Genomic DNA, 20040 nt, shown 5'->3' with positions numbered 1-20040 from the left:
ATAAGCTCCACTAATCTCTTGAAAGTTGTGTCTGCATTATATAGCCTGAATGGCATAACACAAAGCTCATACAACCATATATGACTGTATAAACTTTGGCATATTAAACTAATAAATAATCGATCTGTTTCATTACATCATATTCAGATAATTTGCACAATCCTCGCCCAATGACTTCAGATATATTTGTAGCTGCACACTTCACTTCAGTTGTGGTGTTACAGACGCATTCTTGGTTACCTTCTCTTCTAAGAAAGATAACTGCCTGAACTAATGCTGCTTCATTTCTGGACAAAAAATAATTTATTTCTTGCACGAACCTTCTAATAAAAGTTACATAGCACTGACACAGTAGACTCTGTCAACAATGGAACACTACTTGTGCATATGGAGACATTATTTTTCTCTCTTCTACATATATTCATTCACTTCACTTTCTATACTTTATTGTTTAAGGTAAAAGCCAAAACGTCGTTTCTTTCTTCACTCAACAAGTAGTTGCAATCTATTAAACTTCTCAACTCAACTGATATAAAAGCATAATGATTTGTTTCTTTGTTATATACTATTAAAATTTTCGGAATCACGTTTATATTTTTATTCTTTAAATATTTTATAAAAATTGTAGCATGTTTGTGCATATGTTTTTAGGTATTTTATTTACATTTCTACATGACTATATTACTGTTCAAGTGCATTAGTTTCTAGCATATACATATATAAATATATATATGTTAGTAGAAGTACCTGTCCCCTTGACGGAAGTTATGTAAATTCATGATTAATGAGTTTATTTTAGGATATGCAAAGTTGCTTCTCTTATCTGCAATTGTGAAAAGACAGAAACGCCCATAAAAATTGCAAAATATAAAAATGTAAGCCAAAAATTTGCGTATAGTTTGGCATGAATCCAACAAACTTTCATGCTAAAGTTGGTAAAGATCAATTAACAGGTGGCGAAATAGTGATAAAAACATGGAAACGCACATAAAAAATACCGCTAAAAACAAAACTGAAAAATCGTATACATCTCCTCATGGAGTTATGAAACCTCCATACTAACGTTGGCGAAGATCCATCCACAGGAGATGAGGTAGTGGTAAGAAACGCAAAAACTCGCACATAAACAGCAAAACGCAATATATGAAACTGAAAACTTGTAGGCATCTCTCCTTGGACTGAATGAACCACCATACCAAATCTAATGAGTGATCTATTCACATCTTACTAAATAGTTACACGAACACACAAAAGACAATACTGTTACATTTATGCATGTGTGCGTGCATTACAACTGGTGAAAATACAATTTCAACACTTGCGTACTTTATAAAACTCTAATTATTAAAATTTCCAACAGGCTAAATGTGAAAATAATTCATTTCGAATAGTTAAGTGAATATTGTTTAATGAAACTTGTCAGTTTGCTAAAGTTTTGTGGACGATAGATGGCGATTGAGGAATTGATCGCATCCAGTCATCAGATATGACGTTGGTCAAAGCACCAATGCAGTGGAATTATGTAGGTTTTGATTCGATGAGGATGTTGTGGTAACTTGTGGGTGTAGGAAGAGTGGATGAAACTGAAAATTGCAAAGGTAAATATACAAGACTAATTCACATTTATTTGTGAAAATTATGCAGGTTAATGATAAGTTAGATAAACTAAGATATGTTGAATACCAGTGGTTAATATCAAGTTACAAGTGATAATAATATGCACTAATAGTAATACGAATAATACTAAATAGTGAAACAGTAATACTAATGACTAATATTACTAATATCGGTTTAATTACTATTTTTAGTAATACTAATTATATGTAAAGTATTAAGTTTGCATTTTAGCTTTAAGTTCAGTTTGGTTAGTAATGTAATGCTAAATGCTAGAATTTAAGAATTTTTGTGATTTGTATTTGGCTGAATAACATAATAAAGAAACTATAAATTAATTACAAGTGAAAGTGACGTTGATGTATGAAAGGGAACTATCTTCTTACCAGGAAAGGATGTGGACTGTATATTCGAACCTTATAGGATGGTTGGATGGTAAAAAGCAACGGTTGTTAATTGAGTTCACCCACACTGGCTTTTTGTTGTGGAGTACCTTAGGTTTTAGCGTTTGAGCCTTTGTTTTGTTTTATCTACATTAATGACAGTGATTATCATATTGAAGTTTACAATGTTATCCAAGGAATCAACAGGATAAAAGTTTTTTTAATCTATTCTGCAATATTGTGAAAATAATAGGATCAAAAGATGCAAGTTAACATGCATATGTTTTTCACTACATGTAGTCACAAAGTCAAATCAGATGAAAACTAGTTTCTTAAACAAAACCTGATTATATAAAATTTAATATTCCTTTATAAGTAAAAGTTCTAAATTTTTATGGAGTTGTATAAGGAGCACTATTGTTAGTATGTCAACATTTGGTCTTTATAGGCCTCTTAGAATTTTAATATATATTTTAAACATAGACATATATACACACACAACTTATTTTATTATTTTTCTATTTCTCATATTGTTCATTTCTTTTGCTAATGTAAAATAACCCATCCAAAGTGATGGAGCAAGCACTACCACTCCCACCCCTTAGTGTATCTTAACCTTACATTTTATAACTAACTGAAATAAATAAATTTTTTAAAATCGTACTTGACCAGCAAAGAGGCAGGGTAGAGCAGTTGAGGCAATAAAACATTAACAAATTTCTTTGTGAGCCAATCGAAATTGAGGTAATTCATGAAATGAATTTCTGGCATATTCATAGAATAATTATTGGTAAAAAGCAGATTAACAACTTCTAATACATATAGAAAAGCCAGTGCATTTTGCTAACACTACATTCCAACAGTGGCTTTTAATTTATGTCGCTTAGCAACAAAAGTGTAATCTAATATTGCTGTCAGTCTATGTACTGAAAGTATAAAATGAAATGTATAGATAACAAAAGTGGAAAAATGTTTGATTTATTAATTTGGAGTCTCCATTGATTTAAGAGGTTTGATTTTTATTAAAAATGTTGATATAATAGAGCATAAATTAATTCAGGATTAGTTTAAATTTAAAATTTAATCAATATTTTCTATAGTCATGATAAATTTTATGCACTTGGCTCTAGGCTAGGTGAATCCACATTACATCCTTACTGTAGACTTATTATACCAACACTTACTACACTTATAAGGTGTCATGACTCTCCCCCCCCCTCATTGCCCCATTTCAATCCCATCACTAAAATCATAATGAGCAGACAGTAATCAAACTATTCTATCTGGATAAATGCATTTTGCCTGTTATGACTTTTATTTTGAAACATCAGGGTAATTGGACAAGACATAAAATACTGGCTCTTATATTTACATATTGTTTTTCATTACTAAGCACAAAGCCATTTTTTAAAGTTGTTTTGCCATCTCAAATCAGCTGATTACTCCTCTATTTTACCTGTATTTTCATTTACAGGTCAAATAAGTGGAAACTCACTTGGATTAGTTATGCTTCTCCATTTATTATTTATGTTTAATAATTGTTGAAAAAAAACTAATATAAATCTTAATAGATAGCTCAGTTTACATTATTTCTTTAACAAATGAATATTCCATGAAAGGTATGGATGTTTGATTGGGTTTTATTCACCACAGTTATGGGCTTAGCTGATAGAGATAATGTTTTTGATTCAGAATTATCTTGATAAGTAGGCAAAGTATACTTAAAAGTTGAAGAAGTTTTGACTTTGCATTTGTTATGTGGGGTGAGTTTTTGAGTTGTAAACAGGTGATTTTGTTGAGAAAAATGGTTAATTCATTTGTCAGAGTGTGGTAACTAGAGAATAGTATACCTTGTTAATATACTTCATGTGATTTAACTTTTATATTCACGAGTTAAACTGTTAACTATCAGGCTAGGTTACATAAAACAATATTTTATTCAAAGAACCAAATACACTTTTTGTTTTGCTATGGAATGGAATATAACTAAGAATAGCCCAAGAGAAAGAAACCTTTTTCAAACATCTCAGCTTTTAATAATGATTACTCTTGCTTCATGGTAAGTTTTTTTCATATGTGAAACTTAGATAGACAACAAACTATAAGAAAGTTTTGAGACTCTCAACTGCTAAAGTTAATTATTCTTATTTTACTATAAGAGATAATAATATTAAACTTTGTGATAAAAAATTAAGAATATTATAATCCCTGGCAGAACTCTGTTATTTTCTCTTATAGTGTAGTTTTAAGATTATGTTTTAGTTTATTAAATGATTTGGCTTGAGAATTATTTAAATTTTTCTTAGGTGTATAAACTGACTCAAAAATAAATTATGTTGGGTTAGGTCATGGCTTGTTAGAAATGAGTAGTTTGTGGATGGTCGTTATCTTCTTGTACATTAAAAATGTAGTTTAAAAGATAAGCACAATTATTGGCGTTATCCATCTGATGATATGACAAGATTTTAACATGCTACACTTCATGTAGTTATTCCATTTTTTGTGGTCTGTACCAAGCCAAGTGCCTTTTATTTTTTCCCTGCTCTTAACTTGATTTTTATTTTTTAAGAGTTATGGTTTGTCTTCAGTCTACAAAGGCATTTATTTAACGTCATCCTAAAGCTTATCAGGGTTTCTTTTGAACAGTATTAATGTAAATAAATGATGCTGTTTGAGAAAAAGAAAAAGACTTTAATCAGTTTTTCACCAAAGAGAAGAAATAAATATATAATAAGACCCAGTGCAACTTTTCATTCCTCAAAATTGGATTCCATAAAAATATTTATTTTGTAACACAAATAAAAACTAAATGAATTCAAACTTGTGTAAATAACTTACTTTTGTAGAAAATGTTTGTATGGTAATACAGTTTATTAATCTTAAGAATGTGGCTTTATTATGTTATATAATTATTACAGTATGGTTCTTGTTTATGTTAACTGAAATTCAGTATTTTTTGCCATTTAAAAATTAAAAAAAGTAATGAGTGTTTTGTTTTCTTTATTGTCCTTTGTTTTGATGAGACAAACATCTTGTTTATGAAAGACTTTTTTTCAGATGTGTGTGTATATATATAATATTTAATAGTGTTTAAGAGTGCTACATAAAACTATTGTGAATTAATAGTATTTAGGAGTTTGTTTCTCTGAATCTGTAATGCCTTTCCAGTTGGTTCAACATTATTTTTTACAATCTTTTAAAGGTTATTAAAAACTTTATAATGTCTATTTTAAATAATTTATATGCAAAACAGAAAAGTGCATTCTATGAACATTTAGTGGAGTTTGCAAAATGTAATGCCAACTAGATATGTTAACAGATTTTTACTTTGCTTTCCAAATTTGGTCATTTAATTTTTGTTGTTAAGTTACACTGTCTTCAGTAACACATTCATTTGTTTATTTATTTTCTGAGATACAGTGTCTTGTTTTAAAGTGCTTGTGTACTGAGCCATTTTTCTAATAGCAGTTGTCATTATAAATACCAATAAATAACTAATAACTACATATTTGTGGAGAATTCAGCACTAGTACTTTGACAGTATATATGTTGTAGTGTTGAAATTCATAATGGATTGTATCTTCCTTACTTCGTAAGTGTGTCATGTTTGGTCTTTATGTTGAAACTTCATTTTTTTTAGTTTTAGCACAGAGATGAAACTTTCACCTCACTCAAAGAAGAGACAAAAGCAGTTCTTTACAATATTCAACCCTAAACTGTCTATACTTTGCTTAAAGTTTGTAAAGTGTAGCTTTTGAATTTAAGCTAGCTTCAATGAATTTTTGTTAACATTTAATTCCGGGATTTCATAATTATATGCATGTAACATTATACAAACTCCAGCAAAATAGTGACATTATAAAGATTTGTACTATTGAATTCAAAGTAAATTTTTGATGACATAAATTTTTCTGAATATCTTGTGATCAACAGAAAAGAAAAAGAAAAGAATATGTTAACATGAAGTTTTCATACAGCTTGTAATAGTAAAGTGTGGCTACTGAAGTTGGAAACAAAATATTTGTGTGTGTGTGTGTGTATGTAGTGAATTTAAATAAATACATTTAAATGAAGTTAAATAAGTAAACAAAATCATGAGGAAGGACTGCATTAGGAACAGCAATTCCCAACCTCTGATTAATTATATTATAATCATAATTTTTAAGCCAAAACAAAACACATTAAAGTTAAACAAAATATGCTGCATTTTTTTAAAAGATTCTAGGGTACAAGCTACAATGTGAGATTATTAAGTGTATCTTTGGTTTTGGAGGTGACTGAAGAAGTAGGACCCACATTGTGGGGGTGATACACCATCTACCAGTCTTAACCTCCAATACGATAGACAGTGTATCCCCACCGTAATGTTGGTCCTACTTTTACAGTCAACTTGAAAACCTAAGATAAATTTTATAATCTCACATTGTCACTTGTACCTACATATTGTGATTAATTTTAATGTGCTTTGTTTGGACTTAAAAATTATGACTTGTATGTATAAACATGGATAATAATACTAGTGAAAAATATGTTTGTTGTACAGATTTTTAAAAGTTTTTCAGTACTGAAATTTAATAGGTTCACAGTACTGAAAGAAGTACATGTTGCTATTTGGTATCTTAATAATAAAGCAGTATTTTGTCTTTTGCAGTTGCACTTCTGTTATATTTAATGGGGACATGCTACTCTCGTAAGATCACCAGTGAAGATCTTTATTATTCTAATCCTCCTATGGATCCTCCCAAGTCTGGAATTGCTCCAAGATCTATAAGATCTTCTCCTTATAACAGGAATGTTGCAGATTCTTTTGGACTTGCTTTGAAAAAACGACCACTTTCAACAAGTAAGCTTCCCCATCTTGGAAGACTAACCTTTGCTTCAGAAAAACATAATGGGTTCAGTGAAAATGTTTCTCTTTCTTCTAATTTGAACAAAAATAGACCTTCTAAACTTCACATTCTTGTACCTAATTCAGCAAAATCTTTGGGACGAAATAAAATATCACCATCATCACCATCAACCAGCTCCATAGCTGGTATTTCACAGATTAATCAAGAGAATAAAACACTGTCACCAATAAATGCCAGTTTTATTAAATCAAAACCAGACACAGTTGATTCTAATTTAAATAAATGTAATTCAAAAAAGTTGCATATGACTGATAATAATGATAATCTTTCATCAAATATTTCATCTAATTCCAAGAACTATACCATCTCACCTGACAAAAGTGAACAGGATATAGAAAAGTCTGAAGATGTATGTAGAAAAAACACCCTCAGTTAGTGTGTTTTATAGTTCAAGTAACCAGTATTACTCTGAACCAGCACAGAATACTCGTAATCAGAGTATTGATAAAGAAAACGATATGGGAGACCGTCTACAAAAATTTGGGTTACCCGTACGTACTTTTCCAAAGCCTTTCAAATTAACGTCTTTTATCAGTGGAATACGAAAGCCTCAAGAACGGCATCTAAAAGAAAAAGTAGTCATCACTTCAGACATGCCACAGAAGAAGACTGGAACAATAGAAGAAAGGTTATCAGATAATTCATATAATGTTGTCAGTACAAAAGACGTGCTAAAAGATGAAAAGTTACAGCAGGTTGAAGGTATCTCACGACCAAAAAAAAATCAAAGTGATTCTCCATCCCCATTAAACAGCCAAGAAACTTGCATCAATTCATCTGGTAAGCACAGGGATCGAGATTCAGGACTTGGAAATAGTTTTAGCGAAGTGGGCACAAAAGCTGAAGATTCCGATACTCTTAAAGATGCTGAACGTTTCAGTTCATTTGAAGGATCACCTGTTTGTAATAAGAGTTATGAACCATCCTTGGAAAATTTAAAACTTCAAAATTCTGCTACCTCTATTCAAGCTACATATAAACAGTTTTTGTCTCGTATTCCTAGCAGTAGCAGACAGAACCAGTTTCAAGGAAATGCATCAGCTTACAGATCTGACAAGAAAGAAAACTGTATGCAGAAACCAACAAGAATAAGTGAAAACTCCTTTCCTCAGTCTTATGGTTCATATCGGGGTATTCTAACATATCGTAAAATACCACCAATGAAATTTGATGAAGGTCAGACAAACTGGAAGAAATTTCAAAGCCCCAGTAGCCAAAATACCAAAAGATCATACTTGCCTAGTGACTTATTGAGCATTCCAAAACCTGCCATATCTAAGTGTGAAAAACAGATTTCAAGTGAAAGTCAGGTCACAGTCATTGCCACTACCTCAGAAAAAACACATGAAGATGGACAATGGGAAAAAATTGACAGTCAAAATGGCTTAAGTTCTTTACTTTTGCAAAATTGTGAAAGAGAAAAAGGTCATATGAGTACAAGCCAAGTGTCACAAAATACTACTGACAGTACTTTTGAAGAGCAGAGCTGTTTCAGTTCCACCTGTGAGTCAGACAATAGAGAATTTCTAATTGATGATGAAATAGCAGACCAGCCAGGGCTAGTGACCTTTGGTTGTGGGAAGTACTATCCGAGTGGGCTTACTTCCTCTCTACAAGAGTCGGTTACTGAACTGAGTGCTCTGCAAGAAAACTGGAATAACAGTTACAGAAACAAGAGTGCATTTAACTTTGGTAATAGTCTGAAGTCATGTTCAGATATTGGTTCCTCATGTTCTAGTCTGGCCTCTGATGATATGATGTTGGATTTTGAAGCAAGTGACAGCTTTGACATTGGATCAATAAACAAAGGGTAAAATGGTTATACAGTATATTAGCATTGTGCAAAATTAGTATTTAAGAAAATACATTTGGATTGTGTTTGAGTGTTTTTGAACTGAATATTTAATGTACTATTTGTTTCTAACTGATGTATAACATTAAGATTTTCTGTGGGTTTTAAAGTGAGTACTTAAGACGTTGTTTGTTTCAAATTGATACATGTATGTTAGTTTTATTTTTGTTTTTAAAATTATTTCTTAATATTTATTCCAAATTGTGGTATTTTCTGAGTTAACAATATGTAAACTGATTTTTCTGTCTAAATTAAAGTTTCATTTATGAGTAAACATGAACTATTGTTCTTAAATAATTTTGATTTCATATCGTAGTTTATCAGTTATATTCCCTTTGAGTTTGCATGCCATAAAAGGTCATTCGTTACTCATGTTGTTTATAAGAATAATTAATATAAGTTGCAAAAAATCAATATGAAATTCTAACTTTGAAAGTGACATAGTATAGAATATTTTCATACTTGTGTTTGATGTTTTTGTGGTTTTTCATGAAGTTTTTATTATCCAGTGATATACACGTACTGAAGATAAATACATTTTTGATATTCAGCGATATTTTAAAATAATTGTTGATGTTATGATATTGATAGTTCTTACTATTAAGTAAAGGTTTTCAGTAAAATTTGCAGTATTTGGCAAATTGTCTTTAAGTATTATAATAACACAGTGTATTGTGTTACCTCCTTAAATCTTGTGCACACATGATTTAACATTTTGTATGTTGAATTATCTTGCCAAGCTGAACCATATCACTAAGTGTGCTTTTACAGTCATGTTATAAAATGTACCTGTTGCTTAGCTAGTATTTGAGCTTTTATCATAATGTTTTACAGTAATCTTTATTAAAAACTACATATTTTAACTTTTTGTTCAGATTTCTTTTCATATATTACAACATAGGGTCATTCCATGTCAAATCATCCAAGGGACTGCAGGTGACCCCCACAGAATGCCTTGAAAAAATTCACATGTGCTCATCTACCCGTATAATGAAAATTTGCCAAAGGTTAGATCAATATCTCTAATAGTTTCTGATTTACAGCCCTGTAAAATTTAATTACCTTTTTGTTATTTTTGGCAAATTCATTTTTGGGCAAGTTTGGCTGCTTAAAGCTGCAAGAGTAATGGTGGTAGAAGGCTGAAATTTGCTACACTGACTGAATTAATCTCACAAAATTTAAAATGGTCTCAAACCAAGTTTATCTCTCGTAGGATTTGCATAGTGAGGCAGTAAAATCACCTGAAAACCCAAAATTGTAAAAAAACATTGGTTTATTTAATAAGCCATAGCTTTAAGACTTAATACGATACAAAGCTGAAATTTGTTTTCTAATTTCCTATAACATATCAGTTGATAAATCAGCAATTGTTGTAATTAAAAGTCTGTTAGATCTCCTGTAAAACAATGTAGTTACATGCAACTTTTTATGATTTAGCTAAAAATAGCCCTTCTTTAGGCCACAGTTTGACCATGTCACCAGTTATTCAGCCTTTTCAGATTCTTACCATATATTTTTACATCTCTGAATATGATCTACAAAAAAATCAGGATGGTGTTCAACCTACATTTTGAGTCATAATTTTTTTTAAAGTATCTTGTGACCATACGTTTTTTATTTAAAAAAAAAATCAGTTCAGGTGTGTTACTGTGTGCAAATATATCCATACAATTTCGAAAAATACCTGTCAGAATTTTATGAATCCCACTGAAATATTCTAACCAGCCTTTCATAGTGTTAAATAATGAAGTTGTAAGAAACAAGAAAGAATTCATTTCTGAATAAGTTTATTGGTATAACTAATTAGATCATATGGCAATGCAAATATATTGTGTATGCATTACAGTTATGCAGATATGGCTGAGTTTAAGATTCGTAATATAATAAATACAAAGGTAAATCAGACACAAAAAGCACAGTGCTACAACAGGAGATAACTGAGAAAGATTATAGTCACACCAAACTACAATAATCGTGACAATGAAATGTTTCAAAAACTGCTTTGACGATAAATTAGCCTTAACAACATCAAATAAACATTGCTTTGTTTAGACAGCTTGAATAAATTTCTGAAATTTGAGTTTGATTATGTTGAGATTACTTTGACTTAGAACACAGTGGCAAGCACTACTGCCTTGCACGGTAAGTACACTTATCAGACAAAGAATATGTTGGAAAGGAATCTAGCTTTCATCTTTATGTGACCTTGCAGGACATGAGAACAGTTCGTTACTTGATATCTTCATAAATGACACCAACACATCGGAATGTTCATCTGATCTATCTTTTATGTTTCCCACATACCATTCATGATCGTATATGCTTGCCATACATTTCCCTGGCTGATAATTGTCATTGTTATCACTAGACCCTACTTGAGCTGCTGCAGCATCACTTTCACTGTTACTACCAACAGTTACAACTGTGTACACATCATCATCTGATATCCTTCTCACATACAATTTGTTGGTAGAATAAAGCTATGATGTGACCTAATACCTGCCACAGTTTTGCATTTTTCATAGTGCTCAAGTAGATCAAACTTTACACAATTCTGCAGGACTGATTCCTGATTGACAAGAAAGAACTGAATGCCCTGAATGTGGTCCTTTGCCCAATGGTACATTTCAGAGACACTTAAAAAATTGATAATTTATTATTTTACACAACCTTGAATTTTTTGAAAATCATGTTCAGAGATGTAAGAATATATGGTAAAGGCTGATTAGAATATTTCAATGGGATTCATAAATTATTTCAAAATTGTATGGATATATTTGCACACAGTAACACGCCTGAATTGAAGTTCTTTTTTCAAGTAAACAACGTATGGTCAGAGGATACTTTAAAAAATTATAACTCAAAAAGTAGGATGAACACCATCCTGATTTTTTTTTGTAGATCATATTCAGAGATGTAAGAATATATGGTAAAAATCTGAAAAGGCTGAATAACTGGTGACATGGTCAAACTGTGGCCTGAAGTAGGGCTATTTTTAACTAAATCAAAAAGTTGCATTCAGCTACACTTATTTACAGGAGATCCAATAGACTTAATTCCAACAATTGCTGATTTATCAACTGATATGTTATCAGAAATTTGAAAACAAAATTCAGTTTTGTATCATATTATGTCTTAGAGCTATGGCTTATTAAATAAACCAATATTTTTTTATGATTTTGGGTTTTCAGGTGATTTTACAGCCTCACTGTGCAAATCATAAGAGAGATAAACTTGGTTTGAGACCATTTTTGAATTCTGTGAGATTAATTCAGCCTTCTACCACCATTATTCTTGCAACTTTAAGCAGCCAAAGTTGCCCAAAAATGAATTTGCCAAAAATAACAAAAAATTAATTAAATTTTATGGGGCTGTAAATCAGAAACTATTAGAGATATTGATTTAATCTTTAGCAGTTTTTCATTATATGGGTAGATGAGCACATGTGAATCTTTTCAAGGCATTCTAAGGGGGCCACCTGGAAAATTTTCCAAAATCTGGATCATTTGACATGGAATGACCTCATAAATTGGGATACTTGAAAAAAAATATAAAAAATTGAATATATTATTTTAAAAGTACATTTACAAATATTTACTCATTTAACCTTATTACATATGGAGACTAAATGGACTTGTATGCACATGATCTATTAGTTGTAACACATCTTTATGCATGCCTGTAGTATGTGACATGTTAAAATATACAATTTCCTTATGCACAAATATGTGTTGTTTTTATTGTCTTGGAATTATATATTTGGGGGAAAAATCTTGTTTTTCAATCTGTATTCTTGGATCCCAAAATTATGAAGATTTGATTATTACTCTTGTTTGCCAACCATTAAGGGCTGCCATGATCATTAATTTGGCTACCTTCACTTCTTTTTCTTGTCTTTATATTTATAATTTTTCATCTGTGTTATTTAAAGTAGGACATTTTAATTTGAAGAGTAATTTACTTCCCAGAAGTTTTGTTTAGTACTTAAATTTATAAGTATTACTTGTAGAATTTTTCTTTTTTTTTATGACAGTCTACACTGAAGCGTTCTGGTTATTATTATTTTTATATATATCTATGATCAGTTCAAAATTTATTACTAAAACTCGTGTCAGGTATAAGAGGTACAAAATGTTTTTCATATGTTCATATGTCAAAAACGGATTAAGCTTATTCTCAACAATGTTTGTTCTTGAGTGCTATTTTTGTGTTATTCATCATATCTTTTAACCCTTCAGAATACTACTTGCATTTCTCAGTCCATGAAAGATTTGTGTATGGATGTTTATCATTATGGTATAAAATATCAAGGTAGCTTAGGATCTGTTCTTCAGAAACAGTTTTCTGAAGAACATCATGAGTGTAACCAGAGAGGATGTTGAAGTCAAATAACCATTCTGATATTCCATAAAAAATGTTCTTGTGACTTTTTTTAAACAAACATTTGTCTCAAAGTTTGGAATATTTTCATTTTAGAAGTTTTTTAGGCCAAGATAAGTCTCTTACATGCTTTGTGTAGAAGAAAAGTGTGACATTTGTTTTGTAAAATATCCTGCTTTTACTACAGTGTACTGCAACTACAATTACCAATTATAGGAAAAAAATGAGTAACAGTTTAAAGAGTGTAAAATCATGTAAATGTCATTAAAATCTATTATTAATTTCCATACTTAAACATAGTTACCAATGTATCTGAACAAGCCAATTTTGAAATTAAACATAATTTTTATTTAAACACATTTAAAATGACTAATTTCTGGTCAACTACCTTAAGTATAGAAAGGCTGGAATTGAAAGCATGTCATGCAGTTTCTGATTTATAAAATATACCTATGTTCTTAGTTCTCTGCTATGTTTCCACTAAAAACATTCTTTCAAAATTTGTTGAATCTAGAGGGGGTAGACATAAAAGAAAAGTGGTCCCCTTCAAAAATGTTGTTAATTTGTTATATTTTTTATTAGATAACAGGAAAAGGTGTAAAGCTATTCTATTTATAGACCCACTTATACCTATCTGTCATTCAGGCTTGTGATTAATGTTCTATTTCATACTTCTGGTAAACTGTGAAACCTACTGACTTTTACATAATAATCCAATAATAGTCCTAAGTTTTTTTTCTACTCCATGTTATTTTTAAAATTATGTCTGTTGAGTTTACTGTGGTAAGTGATGGGTTGTTAACAAAACTCAAGCAAGAGAAGATTGGGAATGGTAATATTTGATAGATTTAATACCTCTGTCATTTGATTTATCGGGAACGGTAATATTTGATAGATTTAATACCTCTGTCATTTGATTTATCGGGAACGGTAATATTTGATAGATTTAATACCTCTCTCATTTGACCTATCTGTTGCAGATCTCTTCCTGTTTTATTGTTGGCCATATGTAACCTATACATCCTTTACATTTTATACATGCAATCTATGCATAATCTGATGTTCATTTCAATGTATATGTAGGAACTTTGAGCACGTGGCAAGACTTTCAGAGAATTGCATTATAGAATGTAGGACTTCCATGTTACTGTAATTGCTCCCTATCCATCTCCAACAAAAGGATCATGTTTGTATAAAATGTATTTCAAACTAATGTTTATATTTTTATACAATATTTGTTTTATAAAAAAGTAAGGCTTACTATTTTATCTGGACAGTCACCCAAGTTCTTGATTTAAGGTACAGTGTGGAATGTGTTTGTATGAACTTAATTTTTGCAAAGGAAATGGTTTGTAAAAAAAAAGTTTTATTGGAATTTTTTCATCCTATTCTTGTTTTTACTTTTTTTTTTCAATTGTAATGTCTTTAACTTGGATATAATTTATGTTAGAAGCATTCACAGAAGAAAAGGGCAGCACAGAAATGCAAATACTACTTTTAATAATACATTATCATATGAGCAACAACTTGAATGTAAGCTACGATCCATGAGCCAACCAACCCCAACGTCTTTCCATTATCCCCTGAGTGAGAGTGATGATGGGAGTGTTAAACTTGATGTGCCAACATACAAACTTATCTGTCAGGATATGAACAGTATCAAGACTCAGTTGTTGCATTTAAAGAGTGTGCTTCATGAGGTGAGCTCTAGTTAGGTTACTTTAGATAATTTAACTAGCAATATCTATAGGTAATTAAAACACTTTTAGTAATTAAATTAGACACCATTATTATATTTTAAACTGATTAAGCTTGATTCAAATAAAGGCCATTCTGATTATTTAAAAGGCATTTTATTTCTATAACTGTCATTTGGAGGGGGGGTACATTAAATACAAATTTGAAGTTGAAAAGTGTGAAATGGTGATTAGGTATTTTAACCCCTTCCATGTACTTTCATCAGACCTAATTGTAGCTCATAGTGCAGGTTGTCCTTTTTAATTAAAGTTGTTTATACTGAGTATTTGTAAACTATTTTAACTTGACATTTATGAAATACTAGTGGAAGTACCCATCTTTGCTCAGGTTATTAGGTTGATAGCATGGGTGTTCTGAACCTATTTTGGCATAAAAGTGTAACATATTATTTTTCTGCTAAACAACATGAAATAAAAGCCATTGTTGGATGACATTGCTACCAAAACACACTGGCTTTTTTATATAAGCTGTTAGACAAGGAATCATTTCTTTTCTATATGATTTATTGCTTGCTTGCCTCATTAAAAATATGCACATGAATAAGATAAATAATACTCAGGTGCATGCCCTTAAGGGTACACTTGGTATGGGTGCAAAATTTCACGTTTCTAGGTACTTTCCTCTTGGAGCCATGGCAGAGACACAGGTTTGTATATGCGCGTCTGGCTGTGTATCATTTGTATTTGTAATTTAGAAAAGAAGGCATGCATGCACATATGTACATAAGTAATAATACCCAGGTGGAAACCTCAAGGTTCACTTAGTATGAGTGCAAAATTTTAGCTTTCTGGGTTCTTTCCTCTTAGAGTTATAGAAGTTACACAGATGTGCATGCACTCGTATACACCAGCATATCTGTGATTTCAATTTTAATATACAGAACTGCTTCTTTTTTATGAGTTTTTTTTTTTGTCAGCTTGCCTCATTAAAAAGATGTACATAAGTAATAATACCCAGGTGCACACACTCATGGTCCACTTAGTATGTGTGAAAAATTACAGGTTTATGGGTTCGTTGTTCTTAGAGGTATTGCAATAATGTTTTTCAATTCTATTTTGTTTTTGCTCGCTGACATCACAAAATGATGTACATGTAAGCATATGGATACTCTTTAAGATCCACTTGGTATGTATGCAAATTTTTCAGTTTTTTAAATTCTTTCCTTTTGGAGTTATAGTGTTCACACACATACATAGAAACATTCTTTTATTATTATAGATTTTGAAATTTTAATACTGAATGTATTGTTGTGTTTGAATTATTCATAGTCAACTTTAATCCTCAAAATATGCTCAAGTAGGATTAACATATTTTGTTTTTACCCTCCATAAAAATGAAATACATTTTATGTAAATTCAATAACATTGATCAATATTCTTATTAATTCACTAAGCTGTTAGATAACAATATATAATAGCATGATCATAGAAACCATGTGCACTGTATTGTACATTACCTTTTTGAAAATAAATTAGTGAGTGTTAGCATTTTTCAATGGTATATTTTGTACTTTAAGAATTAACCATGTGCCACCACTTCTTTAATGTCACCAAAATGTCCTTAAATATTTTACAAATGCCAAAGAATTTTAAAAAATTCATTGTAAACATACTTTTTGTCTAGCTTGGAACAAAGCAGCATTTTGGAACTTTTCAGATGTTTCATGTGTGAAGATCAAATTTTCTAACCCAGAGCTTTAAAATTACATTTATTAGATAAAAGAAAGGATGCACAGCTGGTTTTTCATCATTATTTCTTCAAAATAGTTAACAAGCTGTTTCATTATTTACTGTTTTCAAGGCTAACAGTTTGATGACATAAAGCTTGCTTGTCTGCCAAAGTTTTGATATAATAGATTTACAGTACTGAAAGCACTAAATAATGTAATTTATACTTTCTATGTTGCAGATACTTGTTTACTTTAATTTATATTTGTACTATGTAATGCTTCATTTTAATATTTAGAGCTGTTTTAAAACGTTTCAAGTTTGCTGTAAAATGTTATTATTTAAAAATAATTGATGAGCCATATGGGACATTTCAAACATGATATGTTATTTATTTTTCATATTTTTACATTTTGCAAGCTCAGTTATATTTATTTATTATTGTGTATTTCATTGTCTTCATAACATGAGCTTCTTTGCCTTGCCCTCTCCTTTTATCATAGAAGTTGTAAATTCTTTGTGGAATTTATGAATGAGTTTTAACAAGAATCTGTGAATATTATATCTTTGTACACCTGGAGAATTCATAAGAGTGCACAAAAGATGTGCTCAGCAGAAACTCTAGTTTTCTTCCTTTTTACTCACTGTTAATGTGTTCTGAGACTACTTAATTTACACATTCACTAATGTTTTATTATTGTTATTGTTTTTCATTGTACTATCACTCAGTACATTTTTCATGCAGGTGAGTTACATAAAAAAAAAGCTATAGACCTAACTAATATGAGAATTTCAGGAAATCTGAAGTTTTTGTAGAAGTCTTGTGTGATTTGCAAGAGCAATGCATAGTTTTGAGAAAATAAAAATGTGTACTGACTGCAATAATGTTTAGTCCTCTATGGTAAGAGTGATGAAAAGACAAAATATTTAAGCAGTCTCTTCTTGGTTTTTTTATCTTTTATTGTTGTTGTTTTTCATACTTGGGGTTAAATATATCTGTGATAAGTTCTGACAATAAGTGAATATTATTGAGTATTTTAAATGACAGCTTGTTGATGGACTTACCTTTCATTATTTTATTTGTAATTAATTATAATTGGTCTATTAGAGAGAAAATCATTAGTCTTGTTTTTATTTTAAGATAATTTTAGGACAGATCATGAAATTGTTTTTGGTTTATTTCAATGTAATTTTTTTTAGCACATCATTTTCCTGTTAGCTTATTCATATCCTCTTTACTTTGCAGGCAGAAACACTAAATCCATTCGAAACATCTACAGCAGAGGTAAGCTTTCAACTCGTCCTCAGATATGCTGAAAATTTTGAGATGATCAGACAACAATTATTACTGAATCTCATTTAACATCATTTGTACTTAAAAAGCTTTAAGTCAAATTTTTATTTATGTATGCATGTATATGGAATTTGTTTTTGTAATAATTATGTGGGAGACAAGTGATTATGTAACCATTCAGTAACTTGTGCTCATTTATGAAAACTTATGAAATACTTGTTGAGTACAGATAGTGTGATCAGGTGTCCTGTTTTTTTTATGGGACTATCCTGGTGTTTCATTGTTTATTCCAGTGTTCTGAGAAGAGTTGGGATGCACAAAACATCCCAATTTTATGATAAAGACGTCAAAATAAAGATGTAATAGGCCTACTTAACACAGTTGTTGTTTTATCACATTTTACAGTGATAATTTTGCAGTTACAGTTATGACATTATGCATAATCTGTTTTAACATACATTATATCTTAGGTCATAAAGATATGATTTACATCAATGTTTCTATTTAACCTTCTTTTAGTATGCAATATTAAGTAGAGGCTTATTTTTTTCTTTCATCACCAAAAGTTGTATTTTATTACAGAATGTATTCTATCAAAATCTGGTAAACAGTGACCTTCCATCAGGATACTTGATGGGAAAAGAAAATATTGATGTAGAATCCCCCCAGTCTCAGTCTGCATTAAAATTGGTAAGTACAGTTGGTTTTTAACTGTAAGTTAGTGCTTTTAGGTGATTACATTATCCTGAAATAATTTGAGATTATTGGTAACAATAAGTATTTGTTTCAATGTTTTTTTCACAATGTGGGTCAGGAATGCATTTATTTTTTTTACTTTTATATAAAAAGGTAAAAAAAGAATTTTATAAATGGATAAAAGGCATCTACAAGTAATATAGAAACCCCCAGAACTATTATTGAACAACATGCCAATAGCTCAAAAGGGTTCATGTGAAACAGAGAGATTGACTTGTAATAGATGTTTCAAACTCTGAATACACAAGTTTTATTCACTTTGATACATTAGGCATTTAAAACGTGGTGCCCAGTATGGTGTGAAAAATAGCAGCCTTAATAAAGGGGAAGTCAAAGTTGTTTTTGATTATAATGTGGCTGATAAGTCTTACAGATTTGCAGTTGAGTAGATGCTTTTGCAATTAGTCAAACTACCCAAGGAGTATAAATTTCAGTTAAGTTTTAAAATAACTGTGTGACTTAACTTCTTGCTAAGTAATAGCAACAACAAACATTTTTGCTAATCATCAGGATAGCACTACACTGCAAGAAGAAAATGTTGTTAACAGTGCATGTAATATTGGACAAGTGTTTTAGCAGTGATGTGGCACTTAATAAAATTGAAATAAGCAATATGACTTGGAAGTTTGAACTATTAGTACTAAACTACCAAATGAATTTTGTAGTAGCAATAATACTGGTGAGTTGTTATCAACATGTGTTAGACATCAAGGCAAAGTCAAGGATTACAAGGATGATGTAATTGACAATTTCATAGAGTTATTGAGAAATGGCATTTCAGAAGAAATCATTTAGTTGTAAATACTCCCTCTTAACACTAATGAACTATTCCCAAATGTCCATTAGATTTTATTAAATACTTCACTTCTTTGTAACAACATACAATGTCTGATAAGTGTTCTTCTGTGAAGGTCTAATGCATATTTTATTTATCACCACAATTTCTCTGTTATGGAACTCATTAACTAGTAAAGCCTCGTACATTTTGTTCTAAACTCATGATGTTTATTTTTGCTTACATTCATAAATATGCATGTTTTGTACTCCAAAAGCATATAATAACTTGTCCATGCTTTCTAGCCTATGTTTACTTCTCTACCTAGCACCTTCTGGTGATAGATATTGCTCTAAAAACAAGAAAAGATTTAAGATATCTTCTTGGTGAAAAGCACATTCTAACTGTATTATTCATATCTTATACTTATTTTCAATTGATGGAATGTCATATACTCAATTAAAATAGTGTAATAAATCAATTTTTAAAAGTGTCAAAACACATTTAACTTTTTTTTTTCTTACTCAAGAATAGGCTGTTAAAACATGGTAACTAGCATGGTAAGAAGACAAAAACAGAACATAAAATAATTTTAAACATGTAAATTGATAACAGAAAACCTACTGATGCTTAAGTGCACAAGTCCAATGA

At 30.4% G+C, this 20040-nt stretch overlaps 1 protein-coding gene across 7 annotated transcripts in view; it reads left to right on the top strand.

Moving 5' to 3' along the window:
• The first annotated feature begins 1453 nt into the window (after positions 1-1453).
• The window catches only part of LOC143252692 (uncharacterized), a 34395-nt gene continuing 15808 nt past the window's right edge, over positions 1454-20040 (top strand). For 5 of the 7 annotated variants that reach the window (XM_076505230.1, XM_076505229.1, XM_076505226.1 and 2 more), the window contains exons 1-5: positions 1454-1598; positions 6649-8717; positions 14590-14839; positions 17811-17849; positions 18441-18548. In XM_076505230.1, the coding sequence (XP_076361345.1) occupies positions 7255-8717; positions 14590-14839; positions 17811-17849; positions 18441-18548 (1860 nt within the window). In that variant the 5' untranslated portion in view covers positions 1454-1598; positions 6649-7254. Of the gene's footprint in view, positions 1599-6631; positions 8718-14589; positions 14840-17810; positions 17850-18440; positions 18549-20040 lie in introns of all 7 variants that reach the window. The other 2 variants (XM_076505228.1, XM_076505227.1) reach the window with 2 other exon arrangements.

Source organism: Tachypleus tridentatus, chromosome 6, assembly GCF_004210375.1.
Source record: "Tachypleus tridentatus isolate NWPU-2018 chromosome 6, ASM421037v1, whole genome shotgun sequence".
Lineage (NCBI taxonomy): Eukaryota > Metazoa > Arthropoda > Merostomata > Xiphosura > Limulidae > Tachypleus > Tachypleus tridentatus.
The sequence above is the reverse complement of the archived record's forward strand: the minus strand, read 5'-3'. Positions and strand labels throughout refer to the sequence as shown.